Genomic DNA, 21,139 nt, shown 5'->3' with positions numbered 1-21,139 from the left:
GTGGAGTTGTCATACATGCAGCTAACCAAAACATATGGAAAAGTCTGCTCTCCCCAACATTGCAACCAACTAATTGCAGCATTACTGCAACAATGGAAGAGGAAAGTGGAAGGCGGAAAAGTAAGGAACTTGTCTGTCGGCCCTGGATTAAAGACCATCATTGGTTAAAGAAAATTGTGATAAATAAAGTATAAGTTTTATTTAAGGATCAAAAAATCCACAGGTACCCTAACATGTAAATAAACAAATTTAAGACAGAAAATAGTATGTTCATTACCGGAGATAAATAACGAAGTGCGTGCTCTCATACACACGCATCATAACAGTACAGCCAAAATGAGAGCCACTTACAAAACTACAAATTCTAGCTAATTTTTCAAAACACAAGCCTGAAACTCTGTCTAAAAGACAGTTGACATCTACTGGAAGCCCTAGGAACTGCAATCTGGGAGGTATTCTTTTTATATCCCATACACAGCCATTATAATGAGAGGTGAGCCCCCCCCCAAAACATTCCTGGATGGATTCTCCTTGGGTCTTCACCTGCTATATCAGTTCTGTTATACACAGACATTTTAACAGTTTTGGAAACTTTAGAGTGTTTTCTATCCAATACTATTATATGCATATCCTAGCTTCTGGGCCTGAGTAACAGGCTATTTACATTGGGCACCTCATTGTTCCAAACTTCCCAATACTATCCCTAAGAAGTTAAACTATTATACAAAATTCTTGCAACCAATAGAATGTTATTTACATGGGGGATACAACCTTCTCAGATCTGTGTAGAGGCAGAATCATTAGATAATTTGTTCTGGTACTCTCCATATGTAGTTTGTTTTTGGTCACAGGTCCAGGAATGGCTGAAGAATTGTAATATTTTCCTGGAGCTAACCCCGCAGATAGTAATACTGGGTGATCTGAAAAGTCATAGTCAATCGATCAATAATACTTTCAGCAAAAATGTTTATTTTCGATTTACAATCTGTAGGAACTATGAGAATAGAAAGGTTCAGAACTTTTGTGAAACATCACAGAAAAAATATATGGGAGGGGTTGAATGGAGCTGAAGGTTGGGACTAATAACAAGATAACTAATGTAAAACATACTGTGTCCTTATAATAACAAGGTAAGGACACAGTATGTTTTACATGAGTTATAATAACTAATAACAAGATAACTAGTGTAAAACATACTGAGCTCGTAAAATGTATATAGGTTAAGAACTTTTTAAAAGAGCACAGTTTGAAAGACATGGCAAATAGAAAATCAAATGTATTTATATAGCCCTTCTTACATCTGCTGATGTCACAAAGTGCTGTACAGAAACCCAGCCTAAAACCCCAAACAGCAAGAAATGCAGGTGTAAAAGCACGGTGGCTAGGAAAAACTCCCTAGAAATACCAAAACCTAGGAAGAAACCTAGAGAGGAACAAGGCTATGAGGGGTGGCCAGTCCTCTTCTGGCTGTGCTGGGTGGAGATTATAACAGAACATGGCCAAGATGTTCAAATGTTCATAGATGACCAGCAGGGTCAAATCAAACCAGATGGAGATCAGAAATAGATGGGGGAGGTTGAGGGTAGAGGAAGGACAGGAGTAAAAACAAACAAAATAAAACTTTTGTAAAATAGACTGTCCATAAAATGTATATAGTATATTGAGTATATATAGTATGTATAAGCTGGAAGTACAGGCCTAAGTGTGGTTGTTCACTAGTTTCCTCCAATCTGGGGAGGGGTGGTAGGTTTGGAGGGGAATAAAGGAAATATATATCTATATGTATTGTCACAGGCCGGCTCATAGCCTGTGGCAAAAATGAGGGGACATCAACAACAGGTATAGGCCAATTCAAAAGGTTCTTTATTGTAAAACAAAACTATTAACTCTAAACAAAGAAAAATGAATGAGGTGTGGAAATGTCATAATGTAAGGTGTATGTAAGGTGCATGGACGCGTGAATATGTGTGTGTGAACATGACTGAGTGGAAACTAAATAAACCAACAAAGGAACAAACAAAACAGGATCATACCTGGAGGAGCACGGAGAGAGAGAAGTTAGTGGAGCAGTTTTATACCCTGAGCCCAGGTGGCTCCAATCACTAATGACCCTCCTCTGCCTGCAGGAGGAACCGCCCCTGCACTGCAGAGGAGGAGCCGTGACAGTATATATATGTATTTATATGTATGTATGTGTATATAATACAACAAATATTGTCCCATAGGACGACACACAATTGGCACAGCGTCGTCCGGGTTAGGGGAGGGTTTGGCCGGGGTAGGCCTTCATTGTAAAATAATAATTTGTATATAAACTGTATATATTATACAATAATATATGGGGGATTGGAAGTGATGCAGACAATTACATTGATGGAAGCTACAATCTATCTGCAATATTAAAGCTGATCTACTCCCTAAAAAAACAAAAAACATTTTATACAAGGTCATTACATTGTAGGGAACAGTCAATAGACCAGAGAAAACAATGGCTACATCGAGAGATAGATACATTCTGTTACCATGGAAATAAAAAACAATGGTTACATCAAGAGAGATCGATACATTCTGTTACCATGGAAATAAAAAACAATGGCTACATCAAGAGAGAGAGAGATACATTCTGTTACCATGGAAAAAAAAAACAATGGCTACATCAAGAGAGAGATACATTCTGTTACCATGGAAATAAAAAGGAACTAAATACAGAGCTTATAGAGGCGTCTCTACAGCCCTAAAGGTTCGTTTCCAGGCTGTATCACAACCAATACAATAATGATCGGGAGTCCCATAGGGCGGCAACACAATTGGCCCAGCATCGTCCGGGTTAGGGGAGGGTTTAGCCGGGGTAAGCCGTCATTGTAAATTAAGCATTTGTTCTTAACTGACTTGCCTAGTTAAATAAAGGTTCAATAAAAACATAAGAAAATAGAGTGAATCATCATGTTGTGTTTGACACAGGGACCACCTGACCACCTGACACAGGGACCACCTGACACAGGGACCACCTGACACAGAGACCACCTGACACAGGGACCACCTGACTCAGGGACCACCTGACCACCTGACACAGAGACCACCTGACACAGGGACCACCTGACCACCTGACAAAGGGACCACCTGACACAGGGACCACCTGACACAGGGACCACCTGACACAGGGACCACCTGACCACCTGACCCAGGGACCACCTGACCACCTGACACAGGGACCACCTGACTCAGGGACCACCTGACTCAGGGACCACCTGACACAGGGACCACCTGACACAGGGACCACCTGACACAGGGACCACCTGACACAGGGACCACCTGACACAGGGACCACCTGACACAGGGACCACCTGACCACCTGACACAGGGACCACCTGACACAGGGACCACCTGACACAGGGACCACCTGACCAGGCCCCTGACACAGGGACCACCTGACCACCTGACACAGGGACCACCTGACCACCTGACACAGGGACCACCTGACACAGGGACCACCTGACACAGGGACCACCTGACACAGGGACCACCTGACCACCTGACACAGGGACCACCTGACACAGGGACACTGAAGAGGAGTCATACCAAACATAACACCCTGGATAGAGGGGTTTACACACTAGAGAGATATTCATACCAAACACACTGGATAGAGGGGTTTAAACACTACAGAGATATTATTACCAAACACCCTGGATAGAGGGGTTTACACACTAGAGAGATAATCTACATTGTTGCTCCAGTGTGTCTTACTGAACATGACTAGAGAGATATTCTACATTGTTGCTCCAGTGTGTCTTACTGAACATGACCCTGATTAGAGTGAAACATCATGTTGTGTTTGACACAGGGACCACCTGACACAGAGACACTGAGGAGTCATCAAAACAAACATTAAACCCTGGATAGAGGGGCTCAGTGAATGTGGAGGTGAAAGTGATCAGGTGGGTCAGCTTGTCATTGGAGACTCTGTAGAAGGACAGAGTGCCGACTGGCCAGTCCAGATACACTCCTACTCTGTGGGAGCTGGAGGAGGGGACGTCTATGGTAGTGGAATTATTATTGTGCCAGGCAGTGTAACTGTCGTCAGAGCAGAACAGACTCCAGGACTTGTCATTGTATCCAATAACACAGTCCTTACCCCTTCCTCTCCTGCTGATTCCTTTATATGTCACTCCTATAACAGCCCTTCTCCCACTCCACTCTACCTCCCAGTAACAGCGCCCAGTCAGACCCTCTCTACACAGCACCTGGTCCCAGTCCTTAAATCTCTCTTGGTGATCAGGATACGGCTGCACCTCTCTCCCCCATGTCACCTTTTTGTTCTCCTCAGACAGAGAGAGGAGTCTGTTTACTGTGTTTGGGTCCAGTGTGAGATCACAGACATCTGATGGATGAAACCAGACACAATATTAGAAATCATCATCATTCACATTAGAATGTTAACTCACTTTTCACTAATTCATTTAATGTAGATGTTTCTAGGTATCAAAAGGAGAAGTTAAGGTAACTTGAGACTTGTTGAATGATCATATGTTATACTGTATGGTAATTTAAAACACACTTATTCCCATGAATTACACACACACACACACACACACACACACACACACACACACACACACACACACAGACACACATTGTCAAAGCAACTCTTTGTAAACTTTGGTGTCCCTGATTTCTGCTTCTGTAGAACTACAGCTGATATTTAATATGACCAAGTAAGTAATGATGGTGGTCTTTGACTTTGACTTAACTTGAATTAAGACTTATTCTTAGTCATATTCTTCACAGCAGTCAACACTCACATTTTCTAAGCCCAGGTTTCATTGTGTTCTCTCCACCATGTTCCACACTGTAGCGGTAAGCAGAAGAACAGACAGTCAGTGAGTGATTCACGTGAACTCACACACACACACACACACACACACACACACGGTCAGCATATAACTTTGTCCAAGTGGTGGTCAGAATGTTTGTCTTAACTAGCCTGATAAGTCAAACATGTCTGATATGAACATTGACATAAACCCTCTACATACTTGAGTTTCTCCAGTCTGCAGTGTGGATCCTCCAGTCCAGCAGAGAGCAGTCTGACTCCTGAGTCTCCTGGGTGATTGTAGCTCAGGTCCAGCTCTCTCAGGTGTGAGGGGTTTGACCTCAGAGCTGAGGCCAGAGAAGCACAGCCTTCCTCTGTCACTTGACAGCCTGACAGCCTGCAAATAGTCAAATCATATTAAAATCACACTGCTATTCTTTGGTGGTGAAAATAGTGGCAGTATATATATCAAAGTATTGCCTGTTTAGTATAAATAATCAAATTATAATATTAGTAATAAATAGTAATATTTATTTTTACATATTCAGATACATCAGTGTAATGAAACCTGCCATATCAATTCATAAATTAATGTATCAATTTAAACGTGTCACTACTCCAGCATTTTGACTTTCAGATCAAATGTTTCATATTTATTTTTATTTTTTTATTTAACCTTTATTTAACTAGGCAAGTCATGTGAGGTGACAGTATATAATGTCACCTTTTATTTGAGGGTATTTTCATACCCATCTGTTTCACCATTTAGAAATGAAACAATTTGTGTGTCTAGTCCCCCCATTTGAAGAAGTCATAAGTATTCTGACCAATTCACTCAATAAAGTAGTCAAAAGTTTAGTATTTAGTCCAAAAACTCGTGTTTGCATTTGCAGTTTGTTTTGGTTGTGTTTTGGGTTATGATTTGCCCAATAGTAACTGAATGGTGGATGATGACCGGATTAATCTGCTGTCTAAGTGAGTAGATAACATGTTTCTAAGCACTATTAAATGAATCCTGGTGATGCCAGGATGAATCAATAAGGAAAATTATGACTGACAAAACAGCTAACTTCTCACCATGATCAATAATAGAGGCTACAACAAAACATGCTAACCTCTCACCATCATCCAAAAGAAAATGCAAATACATTCAACAAGTTTGTAGAATCACATGCTTGATGTAATCACTACGGGCATGGAATATGGGACCAAATATTACATTTATGACTACTTTAATACACCATAAGTGGTCCCCACAGTGAATGTACGTACATACCCCAACCAAAAGCCATGGATTACATTCAACATTCGCACTGAGCAAAGGGTAGAGCTGCCGCTTTCAAGGAGCGGGACTAACCCGGGAGCTTATAAGAAATCCTGCTATGCCCTCCGACGAACCATCAAACAGGAAAAGCGCCAATACAGGGCTAAGATTGAATCGTACTACACTGGCTCCGACGCTCGTCTTATGTGGCAGGGCTTGCAAACTATTACAGACTACAAAGGGAAGCACAGCCTCAAGCTGCCCAGTGACTGGAGCCTACTAGATGAGCTGAATCACTTCTATGTGTAAGACCATTAAACAGGTCAACATTCACAAGGCTGCGGGGCCAGATGGATCACCAGGACGTGTGCTCCGGGCATGTGCTCACGAACTGGCAGGTGTCTTCACTGACATTTTCAACATGTCCCTGATTGAGTCTGTAATACCTACATGTTTCAAGCAGACCACCATAGTGTCTGTGCCCAAGAACATTAAGGCAACATGCCTAAATGACTACAGACCCGTGGCACTCATGTCTGTAGCCATGAAGGCTGGTCCCTGATTGAGTCTGTAATACCAACATGTTTCAAGCAGACCACCATAGTCCCTGTGCCCAAGAACACAAAGGCAACCTGCCTAAATGAGTACAGACTCGTAGCACTCACGTTCGTAGCCATGAAGTGTTTTGAAAGGCTGGTAATGGCTCACATCAACACCATTATCCCAGAAACCCTAGACCCACTCCAATTTGCATACCGCCCAAACAGATCCACAGATGTTGCTATCTCTACTGCACTCCACACTGCCCTTCCCCACATGGACAAAAGGAACACCTACATGAGAATGCTATTCATTGACTATAGCTCGGCATTCAACGCTATAGTACCCTCAAAGCTCATCACTAAGCTAAGGATCCTGGGACTAAACACCTCCCTCTGCAACTGGATCCTGGACTTCCTGACGGGCCGCCCCCAGGTGGTGAGGGTAGGTAACAACACATCTGCCACTCGGATCCTCAACACTGGAGCCCCTCAGGGGTGCGTGCTCAGTCCCCTCCTGTACTCCCTGTTCACCCACGACTGCATGGCAAGGCACAACTCCAACACCATCATTAAGTTTGCAGATGACACAACAGTGGAGGCCTGATCACCGACAGCGACGAGACAGCCTATAGGGAGGTTAGAGACCTGGCCGGGTGGTGCCAGGGTAACAACCTCTCACTCAACGTGATCAAGACTAAGGAGATGATTGTGGACTACAGGAAAAGGAGGACCTAGCGCGCCCCCATTCTCATTGACGGGACTGTAGTGGAGCAGGTTGAGAGCTTCAAGTTCCTTGTTGTCCACATCACCAACAAACTAGAATGGCCCAAACACACCAAGACAGTCGTAAAGAGGGCACGACAAAACCTATTCCCCCTCAGGAAACTAAAAAGATTTGGCTTGGATCATCGGTTATCCGGACTATTTGCATTGTGTGCCCCTCCCCCAACCCCTCTTTTACTCTGCTGCTACTCTCTGTTTATCTTATATGCATAATCACTAACTATACGTTCATGTACATACTACCTCAATTAGCCCGATTAGCAGTTCACTGTAAGGTGTTGTATTCAGCGCACGTGACATACCTGCTGTATTCAGCGCACGTGACATACCTGCTGTATTCAGCGCACGTGACATACCTGCTGTATTCAGCGCACGTGACATACCTGTTGTATTCAGCGCACGTGACATACCTGTTGTATTCAGCGCACGTGACATACCTGTTGTATTCAGCGCACGTGACATACCTGTTGTATTCAGCGCACGTGACATACCTGTTGTATTCAGCGCACGTGACATACCTGTTGTATAAAGCGCACGTGACATACCTGTTGTATTCAGCGCACGTGACATACCTGTTGTATTCAGCGCACGTGACATACCTGTTGTATTCAGCGCACGTGACATACCTGTTGTATTCAGCGCACGTGACATACCTGTTGTATTCAGCGCACGTGACATACCTGTTGTATAAAGCGCACGTGACATACCTGTTGTATTCAGCGCACGTGACATACCTGTTGTATAAAGCGCACGTGACATACCTGTTGTATTCAGCGCACGTGACATACCTGTTGTATAGCGCACGTGACATACCTGCGCACGTGACATACCTGTTGTATTCAGCGCACGTGACATACCTGTTGTATTCAGCGCACGTGACATACCTGTTGTATTCAGCGCACGTGACATACCTGTTGTATAAAGCGCACGTGACATACCTGTTGTATTCAGCGCACGTGACATACCTGTTGTATTCAGCGCACGTGACATACCTGTTGTATTCAGCGCACGTGACATACCTGTTGTATTCAGCGCACGTGACATACCTGTTGTATAAAGCGCACGTGACATACCTGTTGTATTCAGCGCACGTGACATACCTGTTGTATTCAGCGCACGTGACATACCTGTTGTATTCAGCGCACGTGACATACCTGTTGTATAAAGCGCACGTGACATACCTGTTGTATTCAGCGCACGTGACATACCTGTTGTATAAAGCGCACGTGACATACCTGTTGTATTCAGCGCACGTGACATACCTGTTGTATTCAGCGCACGTGACATACCTGTTGTATTCAGCGCACGTGACATACCTGTTGTATTCAGCGCACGTGACATACCTGTTGTATTCAGCGCACGTGACATACCTGTTGTATAAAGCGCACGTGACATACCTGTTGTATTCAGCGCACGTGACATACCTGTTGTATTCAGCGCACGTGACATACCTGTTGTATATACAGCGCACGTGACATACCTGTTGTATTCAGCGCACGTGACATACCTGTTGTATTAACAGCGCACGTGACATACCTGTTGTATTCAGCGCACAGTGACATACCTGTTGTATTCAGCGCACGTGACATACCTGCTGTATTCAGCGCACGTGACATACCTGTTGTATAAAGCGCACGTGACATACCTGCTGTATTCAGCGCACGTGACATACCTGTTGTATTCAGCGCACGTGACATACCTGCTGTATTCAGCGCACGTGACATACCTGCTGTATTCAGCGCACGTGACATACCTGTTGTATAAAGCGCACGTGACATACCTGTTGTATTCAGCGCACGTGACATACCTGTTGTATTCAGCGCACGTGACATACCTGTTGTATTCAGCGCACGTGACATACCTGTTGTATAAGCGCACGTGACATACCTGTTGTATTCAGCGCACGTGACATACCTGTTGTATAAAGCGCACGTGACATACCTGTTGTATTCAGCGCACGTGACATACCTGTTGTATAAAGCGCACGTGACATACCTGTTGTATTCAGCGCACGTGACATACCTGTTGTATTCAGCGCACGTGACATACCTGTTGTATTCAGCGCACGTGACATACCTGTTGTATAAAGCGCACGTGACATACCTGTTGTATTCAGCGCACGTGACATACTGTTGTATCAGCGCAGTGACATACCTGTTGTATTCAGCGCACGTGACATACCTGTTGTATTCAGCGCACGTGACATACCTGTTGTATTCAGCGCACGTGACATACCTGTTGTATTCAGCGCACGTGACATACCTGTTGTATTCAGCGCACGTGACATACCTGTTGTATAAAGCGCACGTGACATACCTGTTGTATTCAGCGCACGTGACATACCTGTTGTATTCAGCGCACGTGACATACCTGTTGTATTCAGCGCACGTGACATACCTGTTGTATAAAGCGCACGTGACATACCTGTTGTATTCAGCGCACGTGACATACCTGTTGTATTCAGAGCACGTGACATACCTGTTGTATTCAGCGCACGTGACATACCTGTTGTATAAAGTGCACGTGACATACCTGTTGTATTCAGCGCACGTGACATACCTGTTGTATAAAGCGCACGTGACATACCTGTTGTATTCAGCGCACGTGACATACCTGTTGTATTCAGCGCACGTGACATACCTGTTGTATTCAGCGCACGTGACATACCTGTTGTATTCAGCGCACGTGACATACCTGTTGTATTCAGCGCACGTGACATACCTGTTGTATAAAAATGTCAGACTTGATTTGATGAAAAATGGATCAACCCCTACAAAAAATGTCCCTTAATTACAATCCACATAGAAATGCACATTTGCTGTTATTTTCCTGCTGTGAGAAACTGGGTTAAAGTAAGATATGGCATCTGTAAGTACATTTATCTTTAGATATCTAGGTGAGGCAACCACATATCACAGTCAAATATACAGGATACTAACATTCCATTCCTGATAATCAATGGATATATAGATATCTGTAACAAGGGTCGTATAAAGGGGACCAAGGTGCAGCGTGTAGAGTGCTCATACTTTACTTTAATGAAAACGCTTAACCTGTTGGGGATAGGGGGCAGTATTTGCACGGCCGGATAAAAAACGTACCCGATTTAATCTGGTTACTACTCCTGCCCAGTAACTAGAATATGCATATAATTGTTTGATTTGGATAGAAAACACCCTAAAGTTTCTAAAACTGTTTGAATGGTGTCTGAGTATAACAGAACTCATTTGGCAGGCCAAAACCTGAGAAGATTCCAAACAGGAAGCGCTCTCTCTGACTATTTCTTGGCCTTCTTGATCATCTCTAACCAAAACAGGGGATCTCTGGCATAACGTGACATTTTCTAACGCTCCCATAGGCTCTCAGAAGGCGCCAGAACGATGAATGGTGGCTTTGCAGGCCATGGCTGAAAAACATTAGTGCATTTGGTAAGTGGTCGATCTGAGGACAATGAGACTGGAGGCGCGTGCACGAGCCGACACCATGTTTACTTTCTCTCTCTTTGAACGAAAACAACGACTCCCGGTCGGAATATTATCGCTTTTTTACGAGAAAAATCGCATAAAAATTGATTTTAAACAGCGTTTGACATGCTTCGAAGTACGGTAATGGAATATTTTGAAATTTTTTGTCACGAAACGCGTTCGGGCGCGTCACGCTTCTTTACCCTTCGGATAGTGTCTTGAACGCACAAACAAAACGCCGCTATTTGGATATAACTATGGATTATTTGGAACCAAACCAACATTTGTTATTGAAGTAGAAGTCCTGGGAGTGCATTCTGATGAAGAACAGCAAAGGTAATCAAACTTTTCTAATAGTAAATCGGAGTTTGGTGAGTACCACACTTGGTGGGTGTCAAAATAGCTAGCCTGTGATGGCCGGGCTATCTACTCAGAATATTGCAAAATGTGCTTTCACCGAAAAGCTATTTTAAAATCGGACATAGCGAGTGCATAAAGGAGTTCTGTATCTATAATTCTTAAAATAATTGTTATTCTTTTTGTGAACGTTTATCGTGAGTAATTTAGTAAATTCACCGGAAGTGTTCGGTGGGAATGCTAGTCACATGCTAGTCACATGCTAATGTAAAAAGCTGGTTTTTGATATAAATATGAACTTGATTGAACAAAACATGCATGTATTGTATAACATAATGTCCTAGGATTGTCATCTGATGAAGATCATCAAAGGTTAGTGCTGCATTTAGCTGTGGTTTGGGTTTATGTGACATTATATGCTAGCTTGAAAAATGGGTGTCTGATTATTTCTGGCTGGGTACTCTGTTGACATAATCTAATGTTTTGCTTTCGTTGTAAAGCCTTTTTGAAATCGGACAGTGTGGTTAGATTAACGAGAGTCTTGTCTTTAAAATGGTGTAAAATAGTCATATGTTTGAGAAATTGAAGTAATAGCATTTCTAAGGTATTTGAATATCGCGCCACGGGATTACACTGGCTGTTGAGTAGGTGGGACTGGCCCAGAGAGGTTAAACAAAAACAACAAAACGACAGCCAACAGTTCCGTCAGGTATACTAACAAAACGGAAAACAACTACCCACACCAACACAGGAAAAACAGGCTGCCTAAGTATGGCTTCCAATCAGAGACAACCATAGACACCTGCCTCTGATTGGAAACCATACCCGGCCAAAACATAGAAAACAAGAACATAGAATGCCCACCAACCTATCACACCCTGGCCTAGCTAAACAGAGAAAACACAGCTCTCCTAGGTCAGAGCGTGACAGTACCCCCCCCCCCCCCAAAGGTGCGGACTCCCAGCCACAAACCTGAAACAATTGGGGAGGGTCCGGGTGGGCATCTATAATTGGCGGCTGCTCTGGTTCTGGGCGTAGCCCACCCCCCCGCCCACTGTTCCCCCCGCTTCTGTGTGTCCGGAGGAACCAGACCGTGGATCATTGCCGGAGGATCTGGAACACCATCGCCGCTGAAGATTCCGAGCTGCAGGCCGCCACTGAAGACTCCGGGCTGCAGGCCGCCGCTGAAGACTCCGGGCTGCAGGCCGCCGCTGAAGACTCTGTGCTGCACGCCGCTGCTGAAGACTCTGTGCTGCAGGCCGCCGCTGAAGACTCCGGGCTGGAGAGCGTCGCTGGAGCTGAGGAGCGTCGCTGGAGGCTCCAGACTGGAGAGCGTCGTTGTAGGTTCCGGACTAGAGACCGTTGTTGCAGGCTCCATGCCTTGGATCATCAATACAGGTTCCGTGCCCTGGATTATCACTGGAGGCTTTGTGCCATGGATCATCTCTACAGGTGCCGGGCCATGGATTATCCCTACAGGCTTCGTGCCATTGATTATCCCTACGGGCTCCGGACCATGGATAATCCCTACAGGCTTCTTGCCATGGATTATCTCTACAGGCTCCGGGCCATGGATCATCACTAGAGGCTTCGTGCCATGGATCATCTCTACAGGCTTCGGACCACAGATTATCACTGGAGGCTTTATTCGTGGAGCTGGAACAGGTCTCACCGGACTGGGGAGACGCACTGAGGACCGAGTGCTCAAAGCAGGCACCGGTCATACTGGGCTATGGAGGCGAACTGGAGGGAGAGTGCGAGGAGCAGGCACAGGACGTACTGGTTATGGAGGCGCATTGGAGGGAGAGCATGAGGAGCAGGCACAGGACGTACTGGGCTATGGAGGCACACTGGAGAGAGAGTGCGAGAGGCAGGCACATGCTCACCACAATAAGCACGGGGAGTTGGCTCAGGTCTCACCCCTGGCCCAGCCAAACTACCCGTGTGCCCCCCCCCAAAAAAATGTTTTGGGGCTGCCTCTCGTTCTTCCCCGGTAGGCTCCGATATCTCTCTATTACCTGGCCCCAAGTCCAGTTTCTCCTTTCCGTCCACTCCTTATGTGACCAGGTGTCCATTTCTGCCTGGGCACGCCGCTTTATCCAATCATGGTGGGTAGTTCTGTAATGAGGGTCGTATAAAGGGGACCAAGGCGCAGCGTGTAGAGTGCTCATACTTGACTTTAATGAAAACGCTTAAACAAAAACAACAGCCAACAGTTCCGTCAGGTATACTAACAAAAAGGAAAACAACCACCCACACCAACCAAGGAAAAACAGGCTGCCTAAGTATGGCTTCCAATCAGAGACAACCATAGACACCTACCTCTGATTGGAAACCATACCCGGCCAAAACATAGAAAACAAAAACATAGAATGCCCACCCACCTATCACACCCTGGCCTAGCTAAACAGAGAAAACACAGCTCTCCTAGGTCAGAGCATGACAATATCTAGGTGAGACAACCACATATCACAGTTAAATATACAGGAATGTCTACACATCTACAATCTAGAACAGTTATATAGAATGTACACATAAGCAATCGATCTTAGTGCCGCTTTTGATACCATCGATCACCACATTCTTTTGGAGAGATTGGAAACCCAAATTGGTCTACATGGACAAGTTCTGGCCTGGTTTAGATCTTATCTGTCGGAAAGATATCAGTTTGTCTCTGTGAATGGTTTGTCCTCTGACAAATCAATTGTAAATTTCGGTGTTCCTCAAGGTTCCGTTTTAGGACCACTATTGTTTTCACTATATATTTTACCTCTTGGGGATGTCATTCGAAAACATAATGTTAAATTTCACTGCTATGCAGACGACACACAGCTGTACATTTCAATGAAACATGGTGAAGCCCCAAAATTGCCCTCGCTAGAAGCCTGTGTTTCAGACATAAAGAAGTGGATGGCTGCAAACTTTCTACTTTTAAACTCGGACAAAACAGAGATGCTTGTTCTAGGTCCCAAGAAACAAAGAGATCTTCTGTTGAATCTGACAATTAATCTGGATGGTTGTACAGTCGTCTCAAATAAAACTGTGAAGGACCTCGGCGTTACTCTGGACCCTGATCTCTCTTTTGAAGAACATATCAAGACTGTTTCAAGGACAGCTTTTTTCCATCTACGTAACATTGCAAAAATCAGAAATTTTCTGTCCAAAAATGACGCAGAAAAATTAATCCATGCTTTTGTTACTTCTAGGCTGGACTACTGCAATGCTCTACTTTCCGGCTACCCGGATAAAGCACTAAATAAACTTCAGTTAGTGCTAAATACGGCTGCTAGAATCCTGACTAGAACCAAAAAATTTGATCATATTACTCCAGTGTTAGCCTCCCTACACTGGCTTCCTGTTAAGGCAAGGGCTGATTTCAAGGTTTTACTGCTAACCTACAAAGCATTACATGGGCTTGCTCCTACCTATCTTTCCGATTTGGTCCTGCCGTACATACCTACACGTACGCTACGGTCACAAGACGCAGGCCTCCTAATTGTCCCTAGAATTTCTAAGCAAACGGCTGGAGGTAGGGCTTTCTCCTATAGAGCTCCATTTTTATGGAATGGTCTGCCTACCAATGTGAGAGACGCAGACTCAGTCTCAACCTTTAAGTCTTTACTGAAGACTTATCTCTTCAGTAGGTCCTATGATTAAGTATAGTCTGGCCCAGGAGTGTGAAGGTGAACGGAAAGGCTGGAGCAACGAACCGCCCTTGCTGTCTCTGCCTTGCCGGTTCCCCTCTTTCCACTGGGATTCTCTGCCTCTAACCCTTTTACAGAGGCTGAGTCACTGGCCTACTGGTGTTCTTCCATGCCGTCCATGGGGGGGGTGCGTCACTTGAGTGGGTTGAGTCACTGACGTGGTCTTCCTGTCTGGGTTGGCGCCCCCCCCCCTTGGGTTGTGCCATGGCGGAGATCGTTGTGGGCTATACTCGGCCTTGTCTTAGGACGGTAAGTTGGTGGTTGGAGACATCCCTCTAGTGGTGTGGGGGCTGTGCTTTGGCAAAGTGGGTGGGGTTATATCCTGCCTGTTTGGCCCTGTCCGGGGGTATCATCGGATGGGGCCACAGTGTCTTCTGATCCCTCCTGTCTCAGCCTCCAGTATTTATGCTGCAGTAGTTTATGTGTCGGGGGGCTAGGGTCAGTCTGTTACATCTGGAGTATTTCTCTTGTCTTATCCGGTGTCCTGTGTGTATTTAAATATGCTCTCTCTAATTCTCTCTTTCTCTCTTTCTGTCTTTCTCTCGGAGGACCTGAGCCCTAGGACCATGCCTCAGGACTACCTGGTATGATGACTCCTTGCTGTCCCCAGTCCACCTGGCCGTGCTGCTGCTCCAGTTTCAACTGTTCTGCCTGCGGCTATGGAACCCTGACCTGTTCACCGGACGTGCTTGTTGCACCCTCGACAACTACTATGATTATTATTATTTGACCATGCTGGTCATTTATGAACATTTTAACATTTTAACATTTTGACCATGTTCTGTTATAATATCCACCCTGCACAGCCAGAAGAGGACTGGCCACCCCTCATAGCCTGGTTCCTCTCTAGGTTTCTTCCTAGGTTTTTGGCCTTTCTAGGGAGTTTTTCCTAGGGAGTTTTTCCTAGCCACCGTGCTTCTTTCACATGCTTTGCTTGCTGTTTGGGGTTTTAGGCTGGGTTTCTGTACAGCACTTTGAGAATATCAGCTGATGTACGAAGGGCTATATAAAAATAAATTTGATTTGATTTCTGATTAAAAAACGTTTTGGAATATGCCTTCTTAAACAATATTGTCAGCTCACCTCTTAGTTTTGGTGTCATGTCCCTCAGAGAGACTCATTTTAGAGGCAGGGCCCCCCTCCTCTCTCTCCCTAGAGAGACAAATTTTCGAGCACTGACCCCTAAACAGAGATCCAGCATGTTGGTTGTCGTTAACACAGTGACAAGAAATTATTGAAAGTCAGTTGTTCTCATTTATTAATGATCTCTTAGAAATGAAAAAACATTTACTAACAGACACATCCAAACCGTCAGGTGATTTAATGTAATGACTTTTTCTAGCCCAATGACTACTCAAAACCCTCCCACAGGGCCTGAAAACTAGCCCCAAAAAATAGTCCCTGGTAGCGCCTGAGGCCTACATGTTATTTCAGATAGCCTACAGTAGCCTGGGCAAGATGTAGGCAAGATGTAAGATGAACGATTTAGCAGCTAGCCTAGTTCAAATTGACAAATATATTTATTCAACATGAATAGCGAGGCGATTTGGTGGTAGGAAGTGCTTCTGTTGCCCAGTAGCCTGCTGGAATAGGCTACTGAGGATGGGGTCGTAATTTCAATCACTGAATAATAACATGGTTATGAACTGAATAGGTCTATGCTTGTCAACAACAGCCAGGTAATCTTTTACTTGTAGTCTAATCTAACTGACTGATATCTTCAATCTAATGCATTCTAACAGCTAATCAGCAATTGCTATATCAAGTGTGACAATGGTCACAGCTCTAACTTCCAACTGAATTAACACGGCCATTAATAATTGCATAATAACAAAAGACTACAACAACAATAAACTACATTGCCATAGAAATGAATAGGCTATTTAATGGCCAACAGACGTGTCATTTTCCCCCAAAAATGTTTAACAGGCCTACAAACCCAAAAGGATTTAATTTCAGAATGTTCATTTGTTTGCCTCAAATATTAAACTGTCTTAAAATATTTGATGATTAGTTGAATCAGGTGTGTAAGTGCTGGTCAGAACAAAAGGATGAGAAACCCTGAGATAAACATAAAACCATATAATGTAAAAGCTCCTCCACCATCTTTACCAGACGTTTTACTGATAACATGTAGACCTACTGATTAGTTTCCACTTTGAAAACTGCTGTCTGTCAGCAACTCAGCTCAAGTAGCAGTTCTTCTAACAGTTCTTCTAATATATCATTCCTGTTATTCATTCACGTTCTCTGTCCTTTAGAATTGATTACTGTTCAGTAATACTTAGAAATACTCACTTTATTTTTCAGGTCTCTCCATATAGTGTTTTCTGCTCTGGATCCTGTACAAAATAAACATGTTACTTCCTGCTTCATTCAGCACACTCCCCACCCTGAAAATAGTGTTTAATTTGTAACTTCCACTAGATGGCAGTAAACACCTGCTGTAACGAGACTCTACAACAGTAAGTGTTTGGTTTCTTTGTCCTGGTGAGTCCTGGGAAGTGTATCAGAAGAAGAGAGCTGACCTAGGATCAGGTCCATGTAATCTGATTCATTATGATCTAGGATCAGGTCCCCCTCTCCATGTAATCTGATTCATTATGATCTAGGATCAGGTCCTCCTCTCCATGTAATCTGATTCATTATGATCTAGGATCAGGTCCTCCTCTCCATGTAATCTGATTCATTATGATCTAGGATCAGGTCCCCCTCTCCATGTAATCTGATTCATTATGATCTAGGATCAGGTCCTCCTCTCCATGTAATCTGATTCATTATGATCTAGGATCAGGTCCTCCTCTCCATGTAATCTGATTCATTATGATCTAGGATCAGGTCCCTCCTCTCCATGTAATCTGATTCATTATGATCTAGGATCAGGTCCCCCTCTCCATGTAATCTGATTCATTATGATCTAGGATCAGGTCCCTCCTCTCCATGTAATCTGATTCATTATGATCTAGGAGAATTACATATTGGAGAATAACAACAATGTCAATCTGAAGCTCTAAAGAAAAAAGAGGAATAGTGTAAATCAGGACCATCATTCTTCTTCCTGTCCACCTATTGTCCCTGTATGAATCAGGAACACCATTCTTCCTCCTGCCCCACCTATTGTCCCTGTATGAATCAGGACCACCATTCTTCCTCCTGTCCACCTATTGTCCCTGTATGAATCAGGACCACCATTCTTCCTCCTGCCCACCTATTGTCCCTGTATGAATCAGGACCACCATTCTTCCTCCTGCCCACCTATTGTCCCTGTATGACTCAGGACCACCATTCTTCCTCCTGTCCACCTATTGTCCCTGTATGAATCAGGACCACCATTCTTCCTCCTGTCCACCTATTGTCCCTGTATGAATCAGGACCACCATTCTTCCTCCTGCCCACCTATTGTCCCTGTATGAATCAGGACCACCATTCTTCCTCCTGTCCACCTATTGTCCCTGTATGAATCAGGAACACCATTCTTCCTCCTGTCCACCTATTGTCCCTGTATGAATCAGGAACACCATTCTTCCTCCTGTCCACCTATTGTCCCTGTATGAATCAGGAACACCATTCTTCCTCCTGTCCACCTATTGTCCCTGTATGAATCAGGAACACCATTCTTCTTCCTGTCTACCTATTGTCCCTGTATGAATCAGGAACACCATTCTTCTTCCTGTCCACCTATTGTCCCTGTATGAATCAGGAACACCATTCTTCCTCCTGTCCACCTATTGTCCCTGTATGAATCAGGAACACCATTCTTCCTCCTGTCCACATATTGTCCCTGTATGAATCAGGAACACCATTCTTCCTCCTGCCCCACCTATTGTCCCTGTATGAATATTAGTTGGCATCTAATTGAAGAACATACTGCTTTATAGATCCCAGCCTGACAAACAATTGTTTGGGCCTTTGAGCACTTGCACTGGGCCTCCGTTGAGTCTCCATGTGTCAAGCAGTACAGAGAAACACCCTCTAGATGACAGCAGAGGATCTACCCTGTCTAACCACCAGTTTAATGACCTTTTTCCATCAATATGTCCATACTACTTCACAACCCATTTCAGGTCTTGACCAGCAATGTCCCATTGGGCTCAACCAAGCCGAGAGTGAGGTTCTATAAAGAGGACTGACTTTCATACCAACTCCTAAACAGGTGGACTGACTTTCATACCAACTCCTAAACAGGTGGACTGACTTTCATACCAACTCCTAAACAGGTGGACTGACTTTCATACCAACTCCTAAACAGGTGGACTGACTTTCATACCAACTCCTAAACAGGGTGACTGATTTTCATACCAACTCCTAAACATGTGGACTGACTTTCATACCAACTCCTAAACAGGTGGACTGACTTTCATACCAACTCCTAAACAGGTGGACTGACTTTCATACCAACTCCTAAACAGATGGACTGACTTTCATACCAACTCCTAAACAGGTGGACTGGCTTTCATACCAACTCCTAAACAGGTGGACTGACTTTCATACCAACTCCTAAACAGGTGGACTGGGAGGAGCTCCGCAGGGATCTACACGTCTATCATAGAAGATTGAAGTTATCAGATCATTTTGAATATGAAACAGATTTTCCTCAGATACTATTTCCAAACCCCTCACATTGGGAACCTCAGTTGGAGTCAGAAACTATACAGACTCTTATACGTAGGGATGTGGCTTCCTTTTCACTATTCAGAACCAGACCTGTTAATCAGCTTAACCTTATAAATGTTCTAGAAATATAGTGATTAAACCAGCAGATAAGGGGGCTCAGATTGTTGTAATGGATAAAGTGAATATCTTCTTGAAGCCAATAGACAATAGGATCATATTAAACACTATGTTCCATTGTCCCACTCAACACAACCGGAAAACACAAAGATAAATTCAGGAGATAAACCTTATGAGGATAAGTACATTAAAGATAAACAGATGGTCTGTCTTTTTGGTCCAGATTCTCCAAGGCCTAGGCAGTTTTACTTACTGCCTAAAATACATATCTCCTGAGACGTTGGCGGTTCCCTGCAGCTGACCAATAGGAAGTGATTGTGTCTTAGAGAAGTTGGCGGTTCCCTGCAGCTGACCAATAGGAAGTGATTGTGTCTCAAAATCTTACTGTATTGCTGAATATATAGACTTTAATATCAACCCTCTATCCCAGAAACACCCAGCTATGTTCAGGATACTGATGAATTAAGGGTTTATTACTATTGTAGTACTGACTTTAATATCAACCCTCTATCCCAGAAACACCCAGCTATGTTCAGGATACTGTTGAATGAAGGGTTTATTACTATTGTAGTACCCTATTTATTAACTTAGCTACTGACTTGTTCTATTGTTGTTGCATTGTCAAGAGGTTAACCTGCAAGGAAGCATTTCATTACATTATACCTGTACTGTACTAGATATTATTAGTTATCAACAGCTCAGTACGTTATTACTGTACTGGATATTATTAGTTATCAACAGCTCAGTACATTATACCTGTACTGTACTAGATATTATTAGTTATCAACAGCTCAGTACATTATCCTGTACTAGATATTATTAGTTATCAACAGCTCAGTACATTATACCTTTACTGTACTAGATATTATTAGTTATTATACCTGTACTGTACTAGATATTATTAGTTATCAACAGCTCAGTATATTATACCTGTACTGTACTTTATATTATTAGTTATCAACAGCTCAGTACATTATACCTGTACTGTACTGGATAGTATTAGTTATCAACAGCTCAGTATATTATACCTGTACTGTACTTTATATTATTAGTTATCAACAGCTCAGTACATTATACCTGTATTGTACTAGATATTATTAGTTATCAACAGCTCAGTACATTATACCTGTACTGTACTGGATATTATTAGTTATCAACAGCTCAGTACATTATACCTGTACTGTACTTTATATTATTAGTTATCAACAGCTCAGTACATTATACCTGTACTGTACTGGATAGTATTAGTTATCAACAGCTCAGTACGTTATACCTGTACTGTACTAGATATTATTAGTTATCAACAGCTCAGTATGTTATACCTGTACTGTACTAGATATTATTAGTTATCAACAGCTCAGTACGTTATACCTGTACTGTACTAGATATTATTAGTTATCAACAGCTCAGTATGTTATACCTGTACTGTACTAGATATTATTAGTTATCAACAGCTCAGTACACTATACCTGTACTGTACT

At 43.5% G+C, this 21,139-nt stretch overlaps 2 protein-coding genes across 6 annotated transcripts; both read right to left on the bottom strand.

The window, feature by feature from the left end:
* Positions 1-1,840: 1,840 nt before the first annotated feature.
* On the bottom strand, positions 1,841-17,309 carry LOC106613157 (stonustoxin subunit beta-like). Of its 5 annotated transcripts, none has more exons than XR_014392545.1 (7): positions 17,226-17,309; positions 16,011-16,109; positions 5,037-5,210; positions 4,803-4,849; positions 3,429-4,381; positions 3,249-3,384; positions 1,841-3,176 (listed from the first exon to the last, which is right to left on the bottom strand). XR_014392545.1 is itself a non-coding variant. In XM_082976246.1 (5 exons), the coding sequence occupies exons 2-5, from the start codon at positions 16,046-16,048 to the stop codon at positions 3,825-3,827; spliced, it is 816 nt and encodes a 271-aa protein (XP_082832372.1). In that variant the 5' UTR covers positions 16,049-16,109; positions 17,226-17,309; the 3' UTR covers positions 1,841-3,824. The 5 variants fall into 5 exon arrangements, 1 of the variants encoding a protein (XP_082832372.1); XR_014392546.1 differs by having other exon boundaries at positions 3,249-3,452; positions 3,493-4,381; XR_014392544.1 differs by having other exon boundaries at positions 3,249-4,381.
* Positions 5,218-10,348, bottom strand: LOC145879742 (uncharacterized). The gene is made up of 6 exons (XM_082976097.1): positions 10,342-10,348; positions 9,557-10,172; positions 9,317-9,505; positions 8,957-9,263; positions 8,260-8,882; positions 5,218-8,190 (listed from the first exon to the last, which is right to left on the bottom strand). The coding sequence occupies exons 1-6, from the start codon at positions 10,346-10,348 to the stop codon at positions 7,668-7,670; spliced, it is 2,265 nt and encodes a 754-aa protein (XP_082832223.1). The 3' UTR covers positions 5,218-7,667.
* Positions 17,310-21,139: the final 3,830 nt, after the last annotated feature.

This window comes from Salmo salar, chromosome 06 (genome assembly GCF_965601325.2).
Source record: "Salmo salar chromosome 06, fSalSal1, whole genome shotgun sequence".
Taxonomy (NCBI): domain Eukaryota; kingdom Metazoa; phylum Chordata; class Actinopteri; order Salmoniformes; family Salmonidae; genus Salmo; species Salmo salar.
This window is presented reverse-complemented; position numbering and strand designations above follow the sequence as displayed.